We start from the raw sequence: 19,542 nt of genomic DNA, 5'->3' as shown, positions 1-19,542 counted from the left end.
TTTGTTTCTGGCTTTAGAGAGGAGGAAACTCTGGTACTTACTTTCCGATTGTATTGGGTAGTATTGTAAGTTGATTGTCATCTACTTTCAGAGTAGTTAGTTTTTTCAACAGTCCTATAAAAGAGAAGAAGTTTTATTAATACATAAGAACAGATTTCTGATGGGAACTAAAATGTGAAAGAAACAAAAGAATCACTTGTAATGGATGTTTTTTGTGCTAATTGGCTGCAGTCTGCTTATATAAACCTACAAACTGATATTTGTGTGTAGTCTAGTTTTGACCTTCCAGTTGCAAAAAATTTACTTCTGTCAATGGCAGTTCAAGTACATCAATGCAGACAAGTAAACAAAACATAGAGCTCCATAGAAACATGAGTTGACAGTAATCTACCACATTTCCCATTTCTATTATGCACCAATGGACCAGATGAAATTTTTCAAGCCAGCTGTGATTTAATATTTAATTAACTCCTAAGCACTGATAACTAACTTTCCTGTTGTGATACAAATTGAAAACAAATCTGAATTAAGCCTAATAATTAATGAATGGGTAGTGAGGTATTGCAATGCAGTGGTTATAATTATGGACTTTGAAAATTACAACATATGACCTCATACTCTTTTTGTTTCCATAAATTCTTGACTTGGATCAGCAAAAAGCACAAAAGGTTGAAAATTTTAATATACCAAGTAGAACTGGCCAAGAATTAAAGTTTTAACTATTTATCTTTACCATCTGATTTATGCCCTGCTTGCCCTTACTGCTTGTTCTTCTCCCAGGGTTTTAATGAACGTTAGCCACAGAGTAAGTGAAGAACAGTTTCCTTTACCCCAGTCATAGCATAACTATCATATCAACACAGCACCAAATCCAAGGGCAAAGCATTAACAGTGGCTAATTTTTGTTTTACGTTGGAAATAAGCATACACGCTATAGACTAAGTGTTTTGCAGAAAACTTGTTCTGATGGCTATAGTAGGTTCCATGGTCAAATGTGTTTGGGAAATTCCAAATTAAAAAAAAAACAAAACAGATTTTTTTTTTAAAAAATGTAGTTTTCCTAGGAGCTTTTGATGTTCTAATATAGCAATGTGACTCTCCAAAACTATCCTGGAATTCGTGTGCGTGCCCACAGAGTATCTTGTACAGGTAGTAGTTCATGAAGACATTTTGAGAAGTACTGCTGCAGATCATGACCACTCATCTGAAGTATTTTAAGGATTCCTGAAAGGCATAGAGTAAGGCACAAAAAAATCTGAAATAAAGTTGTTGCTCTTTAAATTTCGGTATGTTCAGTTACATATTCTTCAGGAGCACGAACAATCTCTATTCTAGTAGAGAGAATTGTTATCACCCTAAGACTGCTGTGAGAAAATACCTACAATATTTGGAGCTTAATACATCAGCCTGTGCCCCGAAGACACACTGCTGAAAACAGCAGCACCTGAAAAAGAGGACAATTCACACTGGGATAATTTATCTCTGAAGTTTGAACAGCCACTGCCATATTCGCGCCATATTTGAACATATTCATCTATGTTCAAAGGGTGACTGAGTCACTTGAGCTTCTCTAGTGTGTATACTAAAATATCAACCTTGGAAATACAAAAGAACTGCCGAGCTTGTTCATAAATTGCAGAAAGAAAACAGGGGACTATGAATCATTGCTAAATTTCGTACGACTTGATAACCCTGGTTAAACCACTGGCCCTGCCCGCCGGCAACGCTGGAATGTTGAAGGGCTCAACATCACTTTCCTGGGTCACAAGAAGTTTTTGGTGGGGTTACAGACAGCTGATCAAACACCATGATGCCAGCCAGGTCCCAAAGCATTCTTTAAGAGCACCACAGTCCCCAGGTCTGAGGTAGTAAGGAGAAAATCTTGAGGCAGATTAGGGACAAGGACCAAAATGTTGATACAACAGATTTTTCTGAAGAATGAGAGAATAACTCTGACCGTTGACAGAAGTTGCTACAGCTTTAATAGTGGAAGCAAGTTAGGCCTCCCACCTTAGTTCTATGTCTGTGCATGTAAAGAAACATCATTCATTTGTAATGTGGCTACTTCATCACTCACATAGTCCATCCAAGGGGTGCTCTTTGGACACATTCTGGGGCTTCAGTAGGAATCTGATTGCCTTGGAACGGAATTAGGCCACTGGCCTCACTGTCATCTGCTGCTCATTACTTTTCTCGGGCAGATAATTCCTTTACTGCATTTCTATGTCATACCTGCTTGGACTCTCTTTGTCTACCCTACAGCAATCAAAAGTACTTCATCCTGTTCCTTCCCTCTACTTACACCCTTCCCCAATCCCCACTTCTTTATCCTATACTTCCAACAAAGAAATACTGGAGAGCTAGAAAAAGAAGGCCTTTTACCATGACTTTAGCTACTAATATATAAATATATAATTTGCAGCAAATAGGTTAAGCATTAATATGTTATTAAATATACCTAATATGTACATGGATTTGACACATATGTTACAGAATTTTGAAAGCCAAGTAGCTGTGTATTCATTAAATCTAAGATTATAATAATTATTATATTATTATAATAGCTAACATTGATTGAGCACTTACTATGTGCTAGGTACTATTCTAAGCAATTTTACATATATTAATTCATTTATCCCTCAAAACAGACTTGTCTAAGGTAGTAAGCTAGTAAGGTAGAAAAGCCAGAATCTGAGCTCAGATAACTTGACTACAAAGCCTGTATCCTTTTCCACTAAATGAAGAAGATAAATTATTTGGGGAAGTAAAAAAATGACATTCTCCTTTATTGAGTTTCTCTGCTATCCAAAGAAGCTGATTATTAAAGGTCTAGCTAGAAGAGGAAAAGAGCCCTCTTCTTTTTCCCTGGATCTAGAACAAGGAAAAGGCTTCCACACACAGGGCTTGTTATTGAATATATAACTCCATTCAAGTACCCCACAGCTGCAGATGAGCTCAAACAGGTGTGAAGGAAGTAAAGATTTTATTAGAGTGGCTATTTCCCTTTACTGATACTATGACATTTCTTATCTTTTATTCTTTTTAAATGTTGGTAGTCCAAAAGATAATCTATGCTCAAATACAGAAGACAATATGATATTTCACACCCAATAAGAACAGTGAATTATTTGAGGGCCTTAGAAGAGAGCTGTCAGTGTACTATCCCAGATACCACACTTGACCAAGAAAGTAATTTTTAGAGGAAAGTCAGCCATTTTACATGCATAATTAGGGATTCTGGTGACTCTGAAGATGGATAAATACAATTTTCCCTGAAAAGTCAATAGGATCCAAGGTAGTTTGAGTAGTAAGCAACTAGAACAGACTTACTTTCTTTATTTGAAAACCATTCAGATTCCAAATGAAGGTGTTCAATACATAATACCGCTTGCCTGCTATAGTTTGTTTATGCCAGCCAAGATTCAAATCTGATGCTATCTATCACCTCTACATACTGCCTTTCCCAGACCAGCAGGCTAATTTCCTAGTCTACTTTCTTAAAGGAAGATATTTTCAACAAATAATTATATCATTTTTATTTCACTATGTGACATTTTTATTTCCAGGATTTCTAATTGTTTTTTTTTTTTTTTAATTTTTAAATAACCACCCATTCTTAGCTCCTGTTTTTGTTTTATGAGTTCTTATTATTTTCACAAACATTATTCTTCCTTTTATCTAATTGAGGATTAACACGTACATAAAATCTTTATTTTACATTGCTTAATAACTTCAGTTTCCCTTGGGGTAAATTTTTCTACTTGTTTGAATTTTTGGTAGTCGTAACATTAGCTATGAAAAATTTCTGTTTGCGCGCTCATTTGTGAGGATGAGTATCTTCTCATTTCCGACACTCACCTCTACCTGTCTGGCAGTTTTATGGTTTCCTGCACTTGACGCCCACGTTTCTGGAGTTCAGAACCAGGTCTTACATCAGCAACATGTTGTCCTCATTCCATGTGGATATTGCAAATCCAGTCCAAACCAGCTTGTCACCGTTTTGAGCAGTGAATCTGTGTCAGTTCTTGCTTTCCACCCTAGCTCCACATATTAGTTGCAGGTTTTTGTCAATCTCTCTTCATAGAAAAGTGGTCCCTTCCTCAGTACCCTGTAAATTTAAGTTCCCTTGCTATGCTTAAGGTCCTATTTTTTTTTTTTTTTTCCATTGCAGGAAAGAAACCTAAGGCTGCCACTGCTGTGCGTGGCCTGGAGTCCATCAGGCTGGGTCATGGCTGTGTTTTCATTCTATCTTAGGTTCAGGTAGATGTTCATACTTCTTAAGCATGGATAAATGATTTTATTTACTAAATATTTAAGGAGCACTTACCATATACCAGGCATGGTTCTTGGCACTGAGGAGGCAATGATGAACAAAATGTTCTTTGACTGTAAGTCATTTTTCTATTCTCTTTATGTCTTTCAAGAGGTATGGAGTAGTAATTGAGTAGGAATGTGAGGTATGAACCTTAACTAGATGGTTATCTCGACCAGAGGACAATTTCTGTCATCTTCACCAGAGGATTTTTTAAAAAAATAATTATACTTCCTTACCTTCTATTGGATAAAACACTATTTCCTAAACTTACCTGATCATAAGTTTTACCTAGGATGTTTAATAAAAATACAGCTCAGAGGGCCTATCACAAGTTTACTGAATCAGAATTTTCTGAGAAAGAGCCTGGAAATGTGCAAATGTTTAATAAAGCTTGCAGATATACTTATGATACAGCAAGTTGGAGAAATGCTGTTATAAAATATGTGATTATATACATAAAAAAGTCATCAAATCTAGAAATAAAAGCTAGCCTGTTTTGTTAAAACTAGTGTCCTCTATCAGCCTGAAAATGGAAGCAATAGATTATTGAAGAAATAGATTATTGTGAAATTTCCTTTTCTTCTAGCTTCCCTTCACTCAGGCTACCTAGGTTGTGACTTAATTTTCAGAAGCATTTAATAAGTTCCAGAACACAGGGCATATCTAATTCAAAGTGTTAAAAACTATGTTCCAAAGTTAAATAATTTGATGATTACCCTACATGCTGAATATTCTCATAAATAGTAATAGCAAGGTATCTATACAAAAAGGTCTACTCATTTAAATTAGACTCATAGTTTTACTCAGATAAAATTTAAACAGGATGGGTTGAGTGTTTAATATATACTAACAGACAAATTATCTGCTCTCATGAATCTTAACAGCATATAAAAGAGAATGTTTCTTTTTAAATAATAGAAATACAAAGATATTTTACATTTATTATATATATTTATGCTATTTCTAGATGATAGCAATGCTACAACAGTATTAAACAATAGAATATAGCAAACCTATGTGGATAGAAGCTACTGTGTCCTATAGTAATAAAAGGACACATGCATGGTTATTGCATTACTCTAAATCTAAGATATATACTTACAAGAACATTTTTATAACTTAGATGTGAAAAAATGTAAATATATCAGTTTAGTAGCATAATTTAATAGGAGAGCCTTCTTGAATTTGACAATTGGAGTTACCATTTCATTTCAAGACATTGATAAAATACTATTTTATCATTTGAAAAATGAACTTGGTAGTTTATTAATATCAGGTGAACAGTATATTCCCTACCTCCACAGATAAACTACACTGTCAAGAAAGAAAATGGTATATATATATATATATATATATATATATATATATATATATATGTATATATATATATATATATATATATACATATATATATATATATATATATTTTTTTTTTTTTAAATGGTATATTTGACATAAACATTCAAGACAAAATATATTCTCACCTATAGAGTCAGGCAACTGTTGCAACATATTGGATGATAGTAAGAGGTCTTCAAGGGCTTCACATCCAGAAATGTCCATGTCGACTGTTTCTATTCTGTTTTTTGACATATCCAGGTATACCAACATCTTTAACTTCCCTATAGACTTGATGACATTGCATAAACTCAGGGTTAGTTGAGAAACTTTCGAAAGATATTTTCAAGCTGTCAAAACCACAACACTATAAAATTAATTTTAAAAGCAACTGCAATAACAAGTGTTGGCAAGAATGTGGAGACATTGTAACCCTCATACATTGCTTGCAGAAATGTAAAATTATGCAGCCACTTTGGAAAACAGTTTGGCAGTTCTTCTAAATGTTAAGCTAGAATTCCCACATGATCCAGGAATCACTAGGTACACACTCAAGAGCGAAGCCTATGTCTACACAAAAACACAAATGTTCAAAACAGTGTTAGTCACAGTAGCTAAAAAGTAGAAACAACTCAAATATCCATCATTTGATAAATAAATAAATGAAATGTGATATATCCGTATGTTGGAATATTATTTATCAATAAAAAGGAATAAAGTACTCTTACATACTACAAAGTGTATTAACCTTGAAAACACCGGCAGTGAAAGATGCTAGTCACAAAAGACTACCTACTGTATGATTCCTTTATGTGACATGACATGTCCAGAATAGGCAAATCTATAGAGGCAGAGAGTAGATTAGGGTCTCTAGATATCCATCATTTGATAAATAAATAAATGAGGTTGGGAGGAAGGAGACATGGAAATAATTGCTAATGACTTCAGGGTTTCTTTTAGAAGAAATGTTCTAAAATTAGATTGTGATAAGGGCAGTACAACTAAGGGAGTGTTCTAAAAACCAGTGAATTATATACTTTAAATGGGTGAATTTTACGGGATGCTAATTCTATCTCAATACAGGAGTTAAAAGAGAATGCAACAATAATCTCAAAGTTGCCACTGAATTAAATAAATAAATACATACATACATACATACATACATACATACATACATACATACATAAATTGCCACCAAAACATCAAATGTTGACATATTCATTCTTACAATTTAAAATGCATAAGAAAGGTTCTTATATTGTGATTTGGACTTTAACCATACTAAGTAGATTCAACATTTTGCTCATTCAACAGTTTTTTTGTTGTTGTTGTTGAGGATCTACTATGTATCAGGGCTTGTGTTACGTACTGGAGAACAATAATGAATATGTCAGCCAAGTATAGGGCGAGACTTGTCATGAGACAAAGCCTTTATCCTTAAGGAGCTCATGATAGTGAAGGAAACTGTCAAACAAATAATTGTAATACCCTATGATATGTGCAATAAAAAAAGCATGCAGGGAATGCCATAGAAGCACAGAGCTGCAAATTGCCTGGAAGACGCTGCTTGTCAAGAAAAGGAGAAACCACCTGGAAGAGAGAACAGCACATACATTCACAGAGAAGTGTGAAAAAGCATGGCTTATTTGAAGAAAAGTGGGAAACTCAAAGTGACAGAACACAATGATGAGGTTAGCATTGTAAAAAGCCAGCTGTTATGTGGGGAGAAATGAACTCTATCTAATAGTCAACTAATCTGTTCAAGGCTTTTAAGATGGAGAATGACATGAACAGATTTGTGCTTTGAAATAATAACTTCAGGGAACTGTGAAGAGAAGATTTGTGACTGGAGTCAGAGAGACTCATTAGAAAGATCTGGAAGCAGTTTTGCTGAGGAGATGAGAGGGTCCTGAATGAATGCAGCAGAAGTGAGTATGAAGAGGGGATGGGCTCAAGAAACATTTAGAAGTGGAATGACAACTAGTGACCGATTGCGGAGGACAGAGGAAAAACCAAGGGGTGCACAGTGCTTGCCAAGCTGAGACATGGACTACAGGACCTAGAGCAAGATGAAAGTCTTAATTTTCCTTTTCTTTAAGGGCATGTTTTGCAAATAAATGTCCCCCCCCCCCCCATATCAGCGTTCAGTGGTCTATCTGTTTGTCTGGTCTACCTGTGTACACTTTACTATTAATATATTGCCTCTACCTATTTGACAAAGTATAACTAAACAAATAAATAAATACATTTATTGCACACACGCACAATACTTGGCACTGTGTTAAGTTCTTTATATATATTACTTGATTTAATACTTTATATTCTTGCTAGTCAAAATGTGTTTTGCAGACCAGCAGCCCTGGGAATGCCTGCCAGCTTGTCAGAAATTTCAAATCTCAGATCCCCTCCAGACCCACGGAATCAGAATCTGCACTTAACACACATTGAAGCTTCGTGTTTAAGTGATGTCACACATTGGGTTCCTCCCTGGGAGGCAGAGACAAAGAGAAGTTGATGAGAGTGTTCTTAGGATCAATAGCAGTGGAAAGAGAGAGGTAAGTAAGGAAGTAGAACTGTGCAGATAAAGAAGTTGGGCTGTGATTGAGTCTTGAGGAAGTGCTCAGCTGACCCTTCAAGGAACAGTGACCTTAGATTGTCCTGAGTGGAGGGGAAGGGGCCAGGCCTTTCTATTCCTGCATTGACTGGTCATTGCAGGTCTCTCAGAAAGGAGGTATGACCCTGGGTGAGGAGGTTCTCTTCAGTCAAGACAATGCCTGATGAGGGTGGAGATCTTTAAGCAGCATTCCCAGAAGGTGGGGAAATATAATAAGCGTCTACTACAAGTAACATTCTAGGGTTAACCCATTAATAAGGGGTGGAGCTAAAATTCAAACTCACTTTTATTGGGTTATACATTATAAAGCCTCATGATTATATTGGCATTTCTTGCTCTCTAGCTCCCTAATAAATTAACCCACATATCTTTAGCCCTGTTCCCTCAGCTCCCCTTATGGACAGTGTGAGCACAGCCTTGGAGTAGGTGAATAGTTGTTAGGCTAGGAACTGAGTATTTTGAGTGAGTAAGGCTGACTTTCTCCTCATGCTTAGAAATATGTCACTTTGAAAAATGCTGTCACATTACTTATAGCTTTCTATTTCAAGGAACTATTATGTTACCTTAGCTCATTCTTCTCTTCTGGTAAGCAAGGAAAAATGACATATGTATCTATTTGTGTGTGTATGTATTTCCTTTTTTTTTTTTTTTTTGTTCTTTTATCCAGGAGGAAATTTCTGTCTTCTTTGAAGGTTCTTTAATTACTCTCTCCAGCACAACTCAATATTTTGGTGCGAAGTTTCTAAACATCTTTTTTTAGAAGCAAAATAACTCTTTGGTGTTTAATTTTTAGTTTTTCTAAACCCTCACTTTCAAACACCTTATAAAGGCAATAATAGCCTGGAGTAATAAAGGCCATAAGTCTCAGTATCTCAGAGTCCTTGAGGATATTGAATGTTGTTCCAACATTGCTCTGGACATAGAGGAGCCCATAGGTGAACAGTGGAGGGCAAATGAAGAATAGAAGCCATCACAAGCAAAAGCAGATATTGAAGTGTTTCTTTAAAAAAATAAATGTGGATTCAATACACTGTTTAGTCATATTTTGGTTGATCTTAGAGTGATGGTCGCAAAACAGAGCTATATATAAGACTAATTTTTGATCATTATCTATTTGTTTCTCTGAATTATGAAAAATCGAGTGGATAAAAGATAGCCCAGGCTTCTTAAAGTTTTTAGAAAGTGTATTAACTTAATGTATTATGGTACATGAACTAATAATAAAATGAAACTGCTTCATTCCGTGTCTTACGACACTCAATATTTAGGGTTAATCATTCTGTGAAGTTGATAGACATGGCCTGAAAACCACATTGAAGATGAGCGACAAACAGACAAGCCATGCCTATTTATGGCAGGGAGGTGTGGGGTATTCCCACAAGGAGTATAGCAAAATGTGAAATTCAAGCGTACTAACGAAAGTAAGAAATCTGCTTAAAGTTGGCAGTATATGAGAAAAATCTACCATTGACACAGACAAATTAAACAGCACTTCTGTTTTACAGATGTCATAATACCTTTCCATTTCAATAATAAGATTACAATGAAATTTGAGGTCTGAGTTGATTTGCAAGATTGGATTTGGGAATGTAATGATTGTGAAAAATAAGATGAACCTAACTCTCATTTGTATCTTCTACTGAGGCTATAGCAACAGCATTTTCAAGCATAATAGTGAACAACAGGAGTTGGTTTGAATTACAATTCAGCCATTCACTGGCTGCATGACCTTGGGCCAGTTACTTAATTACTCACTCTTTTTGTGTCAGTTTCTTCATCTATAACCCAGGGATGTAAAAACCTAGTTTCATAGTTGTTTTGAGGATTCAATGAGTCAATATTTGTAAAACACCTAGTCCTAGATAGTTCCTAGCCCGTGACAAATGCTATGTAAGTGTTTTTGAATAAATAAATATATTGAAGAAGCAGCTATAAACTTTTCCAATGAAACACACACCTTGATTCCTCAATCTTGCACAGGGAATTGATGAGGGCTTTACTTGTGACACCCCACGATTTGTACATACCGTGGATATGACACAAATCAGACTCTACTATATGTAGTGGGATCCAGGTTTTTCTCTCCTGTCACGTGTGAGTTCCTCAAACAAATATATTCAAGGTCATTGAATATATTATCTCTGTAACCCTCATGTTAGCATGGTTTCTGGTTCATATAGGTATATTTGTAAATGGTTTTTGAATAAATCAAGAAGTAGAATATATGCATGCTTTTTTGTTTTGTGTCTGTGATGATGGTAGAAATGTACTTTTTTTGACAAGAAAAGAAAGTATTTTTTCCCTAACTTTTTGCCAGATATTCTCCATTATGTGGCCTTATGCTTGTTCAAAAGAGAATAAGCTTCTTGTTTTTGTTGCTTTTGCAATCATTTTAAGAAATTTTTAATATCAATTCAAAAGAGTAATAAAATTTGTTTTGTGAACACACATTTAAATCTCAGTGGCTGAAGAATTATTACAAATCCAGCTGTCCTGGCTATTTAGCCTAATGCAAGGAGTTTGGAAATGGCTACCAGCTTGGGAGCCTTGTACCTGCTGTGTGTGTATGTGTGTGTGTATGTGTGTATGTGTGTATGTGTGTATGTGCGTGTATGTGTACATGCTTATTTGAGTGTATGTGGTCTGAGTGACACGCAGCAGTGTTTTATGGAAGTCATTCTTTCACTAGATGGAAAAAGCAGGACTAGTCACACTAAATGAAATGGTTGGTAAACCTACTACTCAGGAGATAATGGACTGTCCATTAGTTGAGGAAAAATGTTGACTCTAGTTTAACTTTCTGTTTTTAACACCTTATGATCCTTGCTATTTTCAAAAATGCAAGTGAGTTTTACTAAAAATCATCTGAAAGATTTTAATTTTTTGGGGAGAGATCTAACACTATGAACAGAAACCATTATCTATTTACCTAAAATATCAAGGTTAATTTTGTAAAACTAAGACTTGATATTATATATAGCATTTCTTTATCAAAACATAACAATATAAAAAATTTAGCTTTTAAAATACAGTCAATGTAGAAAGAGAAAACAAATATCCTCCTAAGAGAACAAGAAATATCTTTTATGCACTTTCCATACCTGATAACACTCACAAAAGGTTATATGAACTACTCAAAAACAAATTAGTGAAAAACATTTGGTGACTGAATGCTCCTAACAAATGTGTTACTTTGAAATACAAACATCGGAATTTAAGATTATCATCAATTACAATTAATATATAACATAGATGCTAGACAACATGGTATAATGAAAACTTACATACCCCAGGTAGTACTTGCAATGCATTATTATCCATCCACAACTCCCTTAAATTTTGTATTTGATCCAGAACTTCAGGCTACGAGAGAGATAAAAGAGAAAGGAGAGAGGAGGAGAGATCCAAATTAGTCTCTTCTTATCACAATATAAGATGTGTTCTGGAACTTTCATTTGGGAATCTAGTGTTAATTCTCTAAGAAATTCCAAGTTTCACAGAACTGTAGCAAAACTGGTGGACCCCGAAGTAGCCAACCTAGAACTGATCTGGAAACAATCTGAACAAAAAGAATGAAAATTAACATGTATTTCTCTCCCTTAACACCCTACAGTTATCTTCCGTAACATTTATTACACTCTATTCAATAAGTGTCTGATTTCTTTGTTATAGTATAAGATTTTGAAGGGCAGCACAATGTTAGTTTTTTAATCACTACATCCTCATATCCCCATTGTTTGTCATGGTACTTGGCACGCTGTAGGTTTTATCTCATGTGTGTACTAGCACACTACATGCAAACAAAGCATTATATTACCATAATGTGATCATAGTATGAATAAGACCCACTCATTGCTTATCCCTTCATTTACCCAACAAATAATTAGATGTTGAATAGTGAGGATGGCTACATTGCAAAAGGCACAGTGTAGTATCCATAGTTATCCAAAACCCATTCCTGCCTCGAAATAGCTGCTGATCTACTTGGGGAAACAAATGCATGTAAATAACTAAAGCACAAGGCAGCACATGGGAGGGAAGAATCATGAACGTAGAGAAATTCACAGAAAGGAGGGAGAGAATATGATCACGGTATATAACAGAGTGCATAAGGAAACACTTTAATGTGCTAACTACTCCTGGGCAATAGATTATATAAAGAGGATGGAGGTTGCTATTGCTGTCAGCATCATTTCTTGATTTATGATGACTTTTCCTGACTTCTCTCCAGAAAGTATCCCCCACCCTAATCTAAGGCCACCTGCTTCCCTTGAAGTCAATTCCTTTTGATCACTCCAGGGGCGTGACTAGGCGTAAGCTAATTAGTGCATTGTATTCATCTGGGCAGAGGGATTGGCTCAAGGATGGGATCATGATCCCATCATCGCAGATAATTCTCTGAATGGGGCTTCTGGGAAAAGACTCTTGCTCTTCCCGGCTAGATTCAAAAATGGGAGGTTACAGCCCAGGGAGCTTCAGGCATGAAGAAAAGGGAGGAGCCTCTTTGAATTAAAAGATGGATCCTGATAACATCATATTAGCCTGAAATTAAGCCACACCTGAAGTCAGATTTTTTTTTTTTGTCTCTTCCAAAGGAAAGAGTTATCACTGAATCAAGGTACAGATATAATTTCTGGTCAATTTACTACATAAGGCCACTCTACTAAGATTGGGAGGCATAGCAGCCATACCTAATACATAGAAACAAACACAGGGAGGCAGTCAAAATGGGGAGACAAGAAACATGTCCCAAATGAAAGAACAAAACAAAGCTCCAAAAAATGAAGTAAACAAAATGAAGACAAGCAATCTACCAGACGCAGAGTTCTAAACACTGGTTATAAAGATGCCCAGTGAACTTAGGGGAAGAGTGATAAATTCAGTGAGAACTTTAACAAAGAGATAGAAAACATAAAAATGGAGATAGAACACATAAAAAAGAACCATTCAGAAATGAAGAATGCAATAACTAAAATGAAGATTACATTAGAGGGAATCAATAGTAGATTAGATGAACCAAATAATTGAATCAGTGATTTAGAAGACAAGGTAGAGGGAAACACCCAATAGTAACAGCAAAAATAAAAAAAAAAATAAAAAAAAATGAGGACAGTTTAAGGGGCCTCTGCGACAACATCAAGTGTACCAACATTTATATCATAAGAGTACCAGAAGGAGAAGAGAGAGAGTAAGGGATTAAAAACCTATTTGAAGAAATAATGATGAAAAACTTTCCTAACCTGATGAAGGAAATAAACATACAAGCTCAGAAAGCACAGAGAGTCTAAAACAGATGAACTCAAAGACACCTATACCACGACACATCATATTTAAAATGACAAAGGTTAAAGACAAAGAGAGACTCCTAAAAGCAGCAAGAGAAAAGAAGTTAGCTACGTACAAGGGAGTTCCCATAAGGCTATCAGATGATTTCTCAACAGAAACTTTGTATCAGAAGGGACGGGCACAAAATATTCAGTGTTGAAAAGCAAGGACCTATAACCAAGATGATTCTATCCAGGAAAGCTATCATTTAGAATCGAAGGACAGATAAAGAGCTTCCCAGACAAGAAAAAGCTAAAAGAGTTCATCACCACCAAACCAGTATTACAAAGAATGTTAGAGGGACTTCTTTAAGACAAATAAATAAATAAATAAATAAATAAATAAATAAATAATAAATGGCAATAACTATATATTTATCAACAATTACTTTAAATATATATGGATTAAATGCTTCAATCAAAAGATAGGGTGTCTGAATGGATGAGAAAACAAGACCCTACAAGAGACTCACTTCAGATAGACACACAAAGACTGAAAGTAAAGGGATGGAAAAAGATATTTCATGAAAATGGAGATAGACAAACAAAAAATCTGGAGTAGCAATACTTATACCAGACAAAATAGACTTTAAAACAAAGTCTATAACAAGAGACCAAGAAGAACCCACTAATCTCATTCTGGGTATTTGTCCAAAGAAACCCAAAACACTACTTTGAGGGCATGTGTGCATTTATATGTTCACTGCAGCAATGTTTACAATGGCCAAGATGTGGAGACAGGCTTTGTGTTTGTCGATGGAAGGATGGATAAAGAGTACATGTACTACCATAAGTTGTAGTACATATATACAATGGAATATTTCTCAGACATGTAGAGTATGGGTTCTTGCCATCTGCAGAGGCATGGATGGACCTGGACGGTATTGGGCTGACTGCAGTACATCACACAGATAAAGACAGATGAAATGTGATTTTGCTTATATGTGGAAGCTAAATAATAAAATAAAGAAACAAAACAGAAATAAACTCATAGATTCAGAGAACATTTTGATGGTGATCAGATAGGAGAGGCGTTGGGAGGGTGAAAAAAGGGGAAGGGATTAAAAAGTACAAATTGGTTGTTACACAGTAGTCATGGGGATGTGGGGTTATAGTCAATAATCTTATAACTATGTATGGTGTCAGATGAGTACTAGATTTATAGGGGTGACAGATGGGATAAGGGTTGGGGGAGTGGGGTGAAAAAAGTGAAGGCATTAAGATGTACAAATTAGTAGTTACAAAATAGTCACAGGGATGTAAAGTAAAGCATAGGGAATATAGTCAATGATATGATAATAACTATGTATAGTGCCAGGTGAAACTAGACTAGTCAGGGGAATCACCTCTTAAATTATATAAATGTCTAACCACTATGCCGTGCACCTGGAATTAATATAAAACAATGTTGAAAGTCAACTGCAATTGAAAAATGAAAAAAAGGAGGGAAAAGGTGAAGAGCATATTTCCAGGTATAAAACAAATAAGTCATTCGTTTGTCATGTACAGCATAGGGCATATAGTCAATAATATTGTGATAGCATATTACGGTGTCAGATGGTTGCTGGACTTATCATGGTGATCATTTCTTTAGTATATAAATGTTGAATAACTATGATGTACACCTGAAACAAATATAACATTGTATGTTAGCTATATTTCAATAAAAATCTTTTAAAAAAAGATACAACCATAGTTCAATAAAATTTGAGGCCTAATTAGGAAATCCAATGTATTTTACATAATACTAGTGGAAAACAATGGAATTGTACCAATGTTATAATTAGAATATTGGTAAATGTGCATGTGAAGGAGTTAAACATATATGTTTGACACATTAGGAGGGCTTCAGAGACTTCCAATACAACTGTGGAGATAGATTCTGATACATTTAGCCTGAAATAGCAGTGGAATGTGGGACTATTCCTGGGAGAAGTTTCCATTATAACAAGGATCAAAATCTACAGTTAGAGCATGGCATTCAGCCGTGGAATCAGAGGAATGTGTGAATAAGTGTGGGGGATTTCTCTGTGTAGGAAAATATTCCCACTGTCACTTAGATCACAGAAAACAGGCAGTGAACTAATCTGCCTGTATGTCAAGATTTGCAGAGATGGAAAACATAAATCAAGTGTAGAAAGCGTGCTCTGATGTGCAGAGGCTTTGAGGTAGAGGGCTTGCTAACAACTGGCAGGTCATTTGGAAAACATCAGTCATGTGGTATAGTTTTTACTAAGCTTAGGCATCATGCAGACTTTAGGAAAAGAGATCGAGTTGCATACTATGTAATGTTGACACAACGTTATATGTATGTAAGAAGATGGAGATTGATGTATAAACTTGGAACAATGAACATTATTCAGCATAGACTAGATTGTGTTGTGGTAACAAATTAATCCTGAAATCTCAAAGGCTTAACATGACAGACTCACTTCCCACTCCCACTACATGTCCAGAGTGGGTTTGTGACCCACAATCTTGTGTTACCAGTATCTCAAGACTTCCTGAGAAGCCGAAGCAGAGAAGACAGAGTGTGGAAAACTAGCTGCTGCCCTTACACATCTAGGGCTGAAAGTGACACATATCACTTCTGCTTATAGCTCATTGTCAAGAACTATTAACATGGCTTTGACCTAAGTTCAAGGAATGCTGGGAAATGTAGAAGGACTTCATGGAGAATTTGGTGAGTGCTACTGTCCCTGTCACATAGTGACACCATATAAAAAGGGACAAGAATGAATTCACAGAACTTTTATAACTTAGTTATTCTTTCATTCTGTGAGTACTTATGAAACATCTAATTCCCAGACACTGCACTGGAGTCATAATGCACAGCATGGTCTCTGCCCTCAAGAAACCCAAAGAGCAAATGCATGATATTATGGAAATATAAAGGAAGGGGAACAATATGCCTTAGTAATGAGAGAAGCCAGACAAGGACTTGTGGAGCCGAGATGAGAAGAAATTGGTCAGTAGAGAGGAGAGGAGAGGAAGCACATGTTAGCCAGCAGCAGAGTGGTAAGGAATAGCACGATGTATGGACAGGAATAACAGGTAATTAGCTTTACTGGAGTATTAAGTTTGAAACAAAACCAGTAGTAGAAAAATAAGTCTGGTAAAAGAGGATGGGGTCTGTGAAGGCCTCATGTTTTCTTAGGGAGATAGGACTTTATTGTATGACTGAAGGAATATCACTAAAATATTTTTTTTTCACTAAAATATTTTTAATAAGTGATTTCAGCAGATCAGTGTTATATGCGAGTATATATCATCTATATATAATCTATCTCTCTATATAATCTCTCTATATAATCTATCTATCTATCTCTCTATATAATCTATCTATCTATCTCTCTATATTATCTATCTATCTATCTATCTATCTATCTATCTATCTATCTATCTATCTATCTATCTATCTATCTATCTATAGATGTCAGTGGGCACTGTGGGGGGATGGCTGGAAGTTGACAGAGAGCATGTCTAAAGGTCTCAAATTTTCTGGATGAAGTAGGGAGCAAGATGATCTGTTGAGCAGGAAGGGGTAGGGATTTTGTATCCATAGAACACTTGGGGATGATGGTACAAACTGAAATTGTTTGAGGGGATTCAATGAGGAAGTCAAGGGCAATCAAAAGAGCTCTATCAATGATAACTATTTTAACTTTTTGTTTTGTTTCAGGTTTCCATGTGGTCAGAATGGAGTGCAGTAGGACTGAGGGGTTGAGAGACCTAGAAGAATAAGAAATTAGAATGAGAGAGCAGAAGTTAGGAGTGTAAGATTTCTGAAGTGGCTCCAAGAAATGGTGTGTGGCTAGAAGAAGATGCTGTGGGAACATAAGGCCCTGCGTGGTCTGTAATGATTTGAGTAGCTTGGAAGCACTGTAAAACTTGCTGCATAGCTGTGTCAGACAAAGTGGCAGATGAAGCAAAACAATTATACCTCTAGAATATCTCCCACACTGAGCTCTAGTAGGGACCTTAGCAACTATGACTACTTGGAAAGGGGTAACTAATGCTAACCTATATTTATACTTTATTTCAAAAGATCTCATTTTGATTTATTTAATACCATAATAAGGTAATAATAGTCCTACTTTATGGATAAAGATTCTAATAATTATTTCCTGGGGAAAATGAGAATAATTTGATGAACTTTGTATAACTGCAGCTAGGATTGTTTCTCAGGTCTTCTGGCTCCAAAGATGCCATTATGTTATAGCTTAAAATTAAAATTCTGAAATAATGAAAAATGCTGGTCACAAATACCCAATAAAGAAAGTAAAGCATATTCTGGCTTTCTAAAAAAAGACAATATTTTTAGTACTGGATGTTATAATAAAATGTACCACAGGAGAAATTTCAGAAACTTCCTAATAATAGCAGAGACAAAATATATTTAGCAGATCAATACCTAAGCTTTCTGAAACAAAAACCGCAACATAAAGATGATGCAATGACATTTTATAATAAATAGACACTATTAAAGTGGATCTTGGAACTAAACTAAATGGCTTACAACCAACCTAACACGCAAATTGCCTTTTTTCATGCTACTTAATTTCATCCCAAAGTCAATCATTTCCACTAAAAATTAATAAATTAAGTCAAGAATGGCTTGGCTTATTCAATGCTGGTGAAAGTGCTATGAGCTAGGCACTCACATAAACTGTTTTTGGTAATATAAATTAGTGTTGTCTTTTAGGAAAACATTTTCAAATATGTATCGCATGTCTTGAAAATGTTCATATCCACTTTTAGGTGATTATCTTTTTTTAAACCTTTTTTTTTTTTAGTTTCAGGTGCTTCTGAAATGATTAGAAATATAGAAAAAATATTTCTTATTGCAGAAGTATTTCATTGAAGAATAACTAATAATATAAAAAAGTTTGTTACGATCTTAATAAACAGCAGCATAATGAATAGATAACCAAATTATAATAAAATCATACACTGAAATAGTATACAGCAATAAAAACAACATATATAGTTTTATGTATGAAGACAGATCTTGCAAACAATATTGATTGAAACTCCAATTATGTAAAATTCATATAGCATAAATAAATTTACATAGATTTGAATAACAGTGCTATGTATATATTTATAAATACATATACATGCAGTAAAAATGGTGACATATAGAGGCACACCAAATTCAAAGTAGCAATTATCCTGGGACTGACATAGGACTAGAAGAGAGAACCTAAATGAGTTCTACTTGAACTTCAGTGTTTCACTTCTCTAAAAAAAATATATTAACTCAAATATGAAAAATAGTTCACATTTGTTTATTTTGGTTAGTAGATGTTTGATACATTACTTTAAAATTTTTATATTTTATAAAAATATTTTTATATTTGTTTTTACTTTAAAAAGTTAGAAAAAAATCAGAAGACACTATATCAAAATATTAATTTATATGGTGGGCTTATGATTGACTTAATTTGTCTTCTTTTTCATTTTTTCTATAGTTCCCAAATTTTCTATAGTGTGTAGACATTACATTTAATAATCAGAAAAAATTAGAAAACATCTTAGTGTCTTTTTTTCAAATTTACACTTATCTAACCACTTTAGAATTCTTTCTGAAGTGATATTACTTCAGTTAGTTGAAATGGGCTGTGAAAATGGTTACATCAGTATTAACAAAAATGAAACATATATTTTGCAAGACTGAAATAAATTTCAATAACTCCTATCATGTATATGCAATATTAGGCTCTTCTATTGATTTGACTATATGTGTTACTTTTACTCCACTAATTTTAATAATAGACTTTGATTACATTTATTTATACACCTAACACATTTTGTTCCCAATGACATTAAAAGAAATGTTAACTATGAAAAACATAACATCTGACTTTTATCTAATTTTGTCAAAATTAAACTAGGGAACTTTAAAATTTCAAATTGAGCAGTTTAAGTGTCTTAAAATTGATGAGATT

General features: G+C 34.8%; 1 protein-coding gene across 9 annotated transcripts in view; it reads right to left on the bottom strand.

Annotated features, from left to right (window-relative positions):
* LRRC7 (leucine rich repeat containing 7) overlaps positions 1-19,542 on the bottom strand; it is a 526,722-nt gene that overhangs the window by 123,039 nt on the left and 384,141 nt on the right. For all 9 annotated transcript variants that reach the window (XM_088791197.1, XM_074334934.2, XM_074334932.2 and 6 more), the window contains 3 exons: positions 11,556-11,630; positions 5,800-5,944; positions 42-114 (listed from right to left, as the gene is read on the bottom strand). In XM_088791197.1, the coding sequence (XP_088647323.1) occupies positions 42-114; positions 5,800-5,944; positions 11,556-11,630 (293 nt within the window). The remainder of the gene's footprint in view (positions 1-41; positions 115-5,799; positions 5,945-11,555; positions 11,631-19,542) is intronic.

Source organism: Rhinolophus sinicus, chromosome 14, assembly GCF_057876585.1.
Source record: "Rhinolophus sinicus isolate RSI-liver-muscle chromosome 14, RSI-T2T, whole genome shotgun sequence".
Lineage (NCBI taxonomy): Eukaryota > Metazoa > Chordata > Mammalia > Chiroptera > Rhinolophidae > Rhinolophus > Rhinolophus sinicus.
Note: the sequence above shows the minus strand (reverse complement) of the source record. Positions and strands in the feature narration are given on the sequence as shown.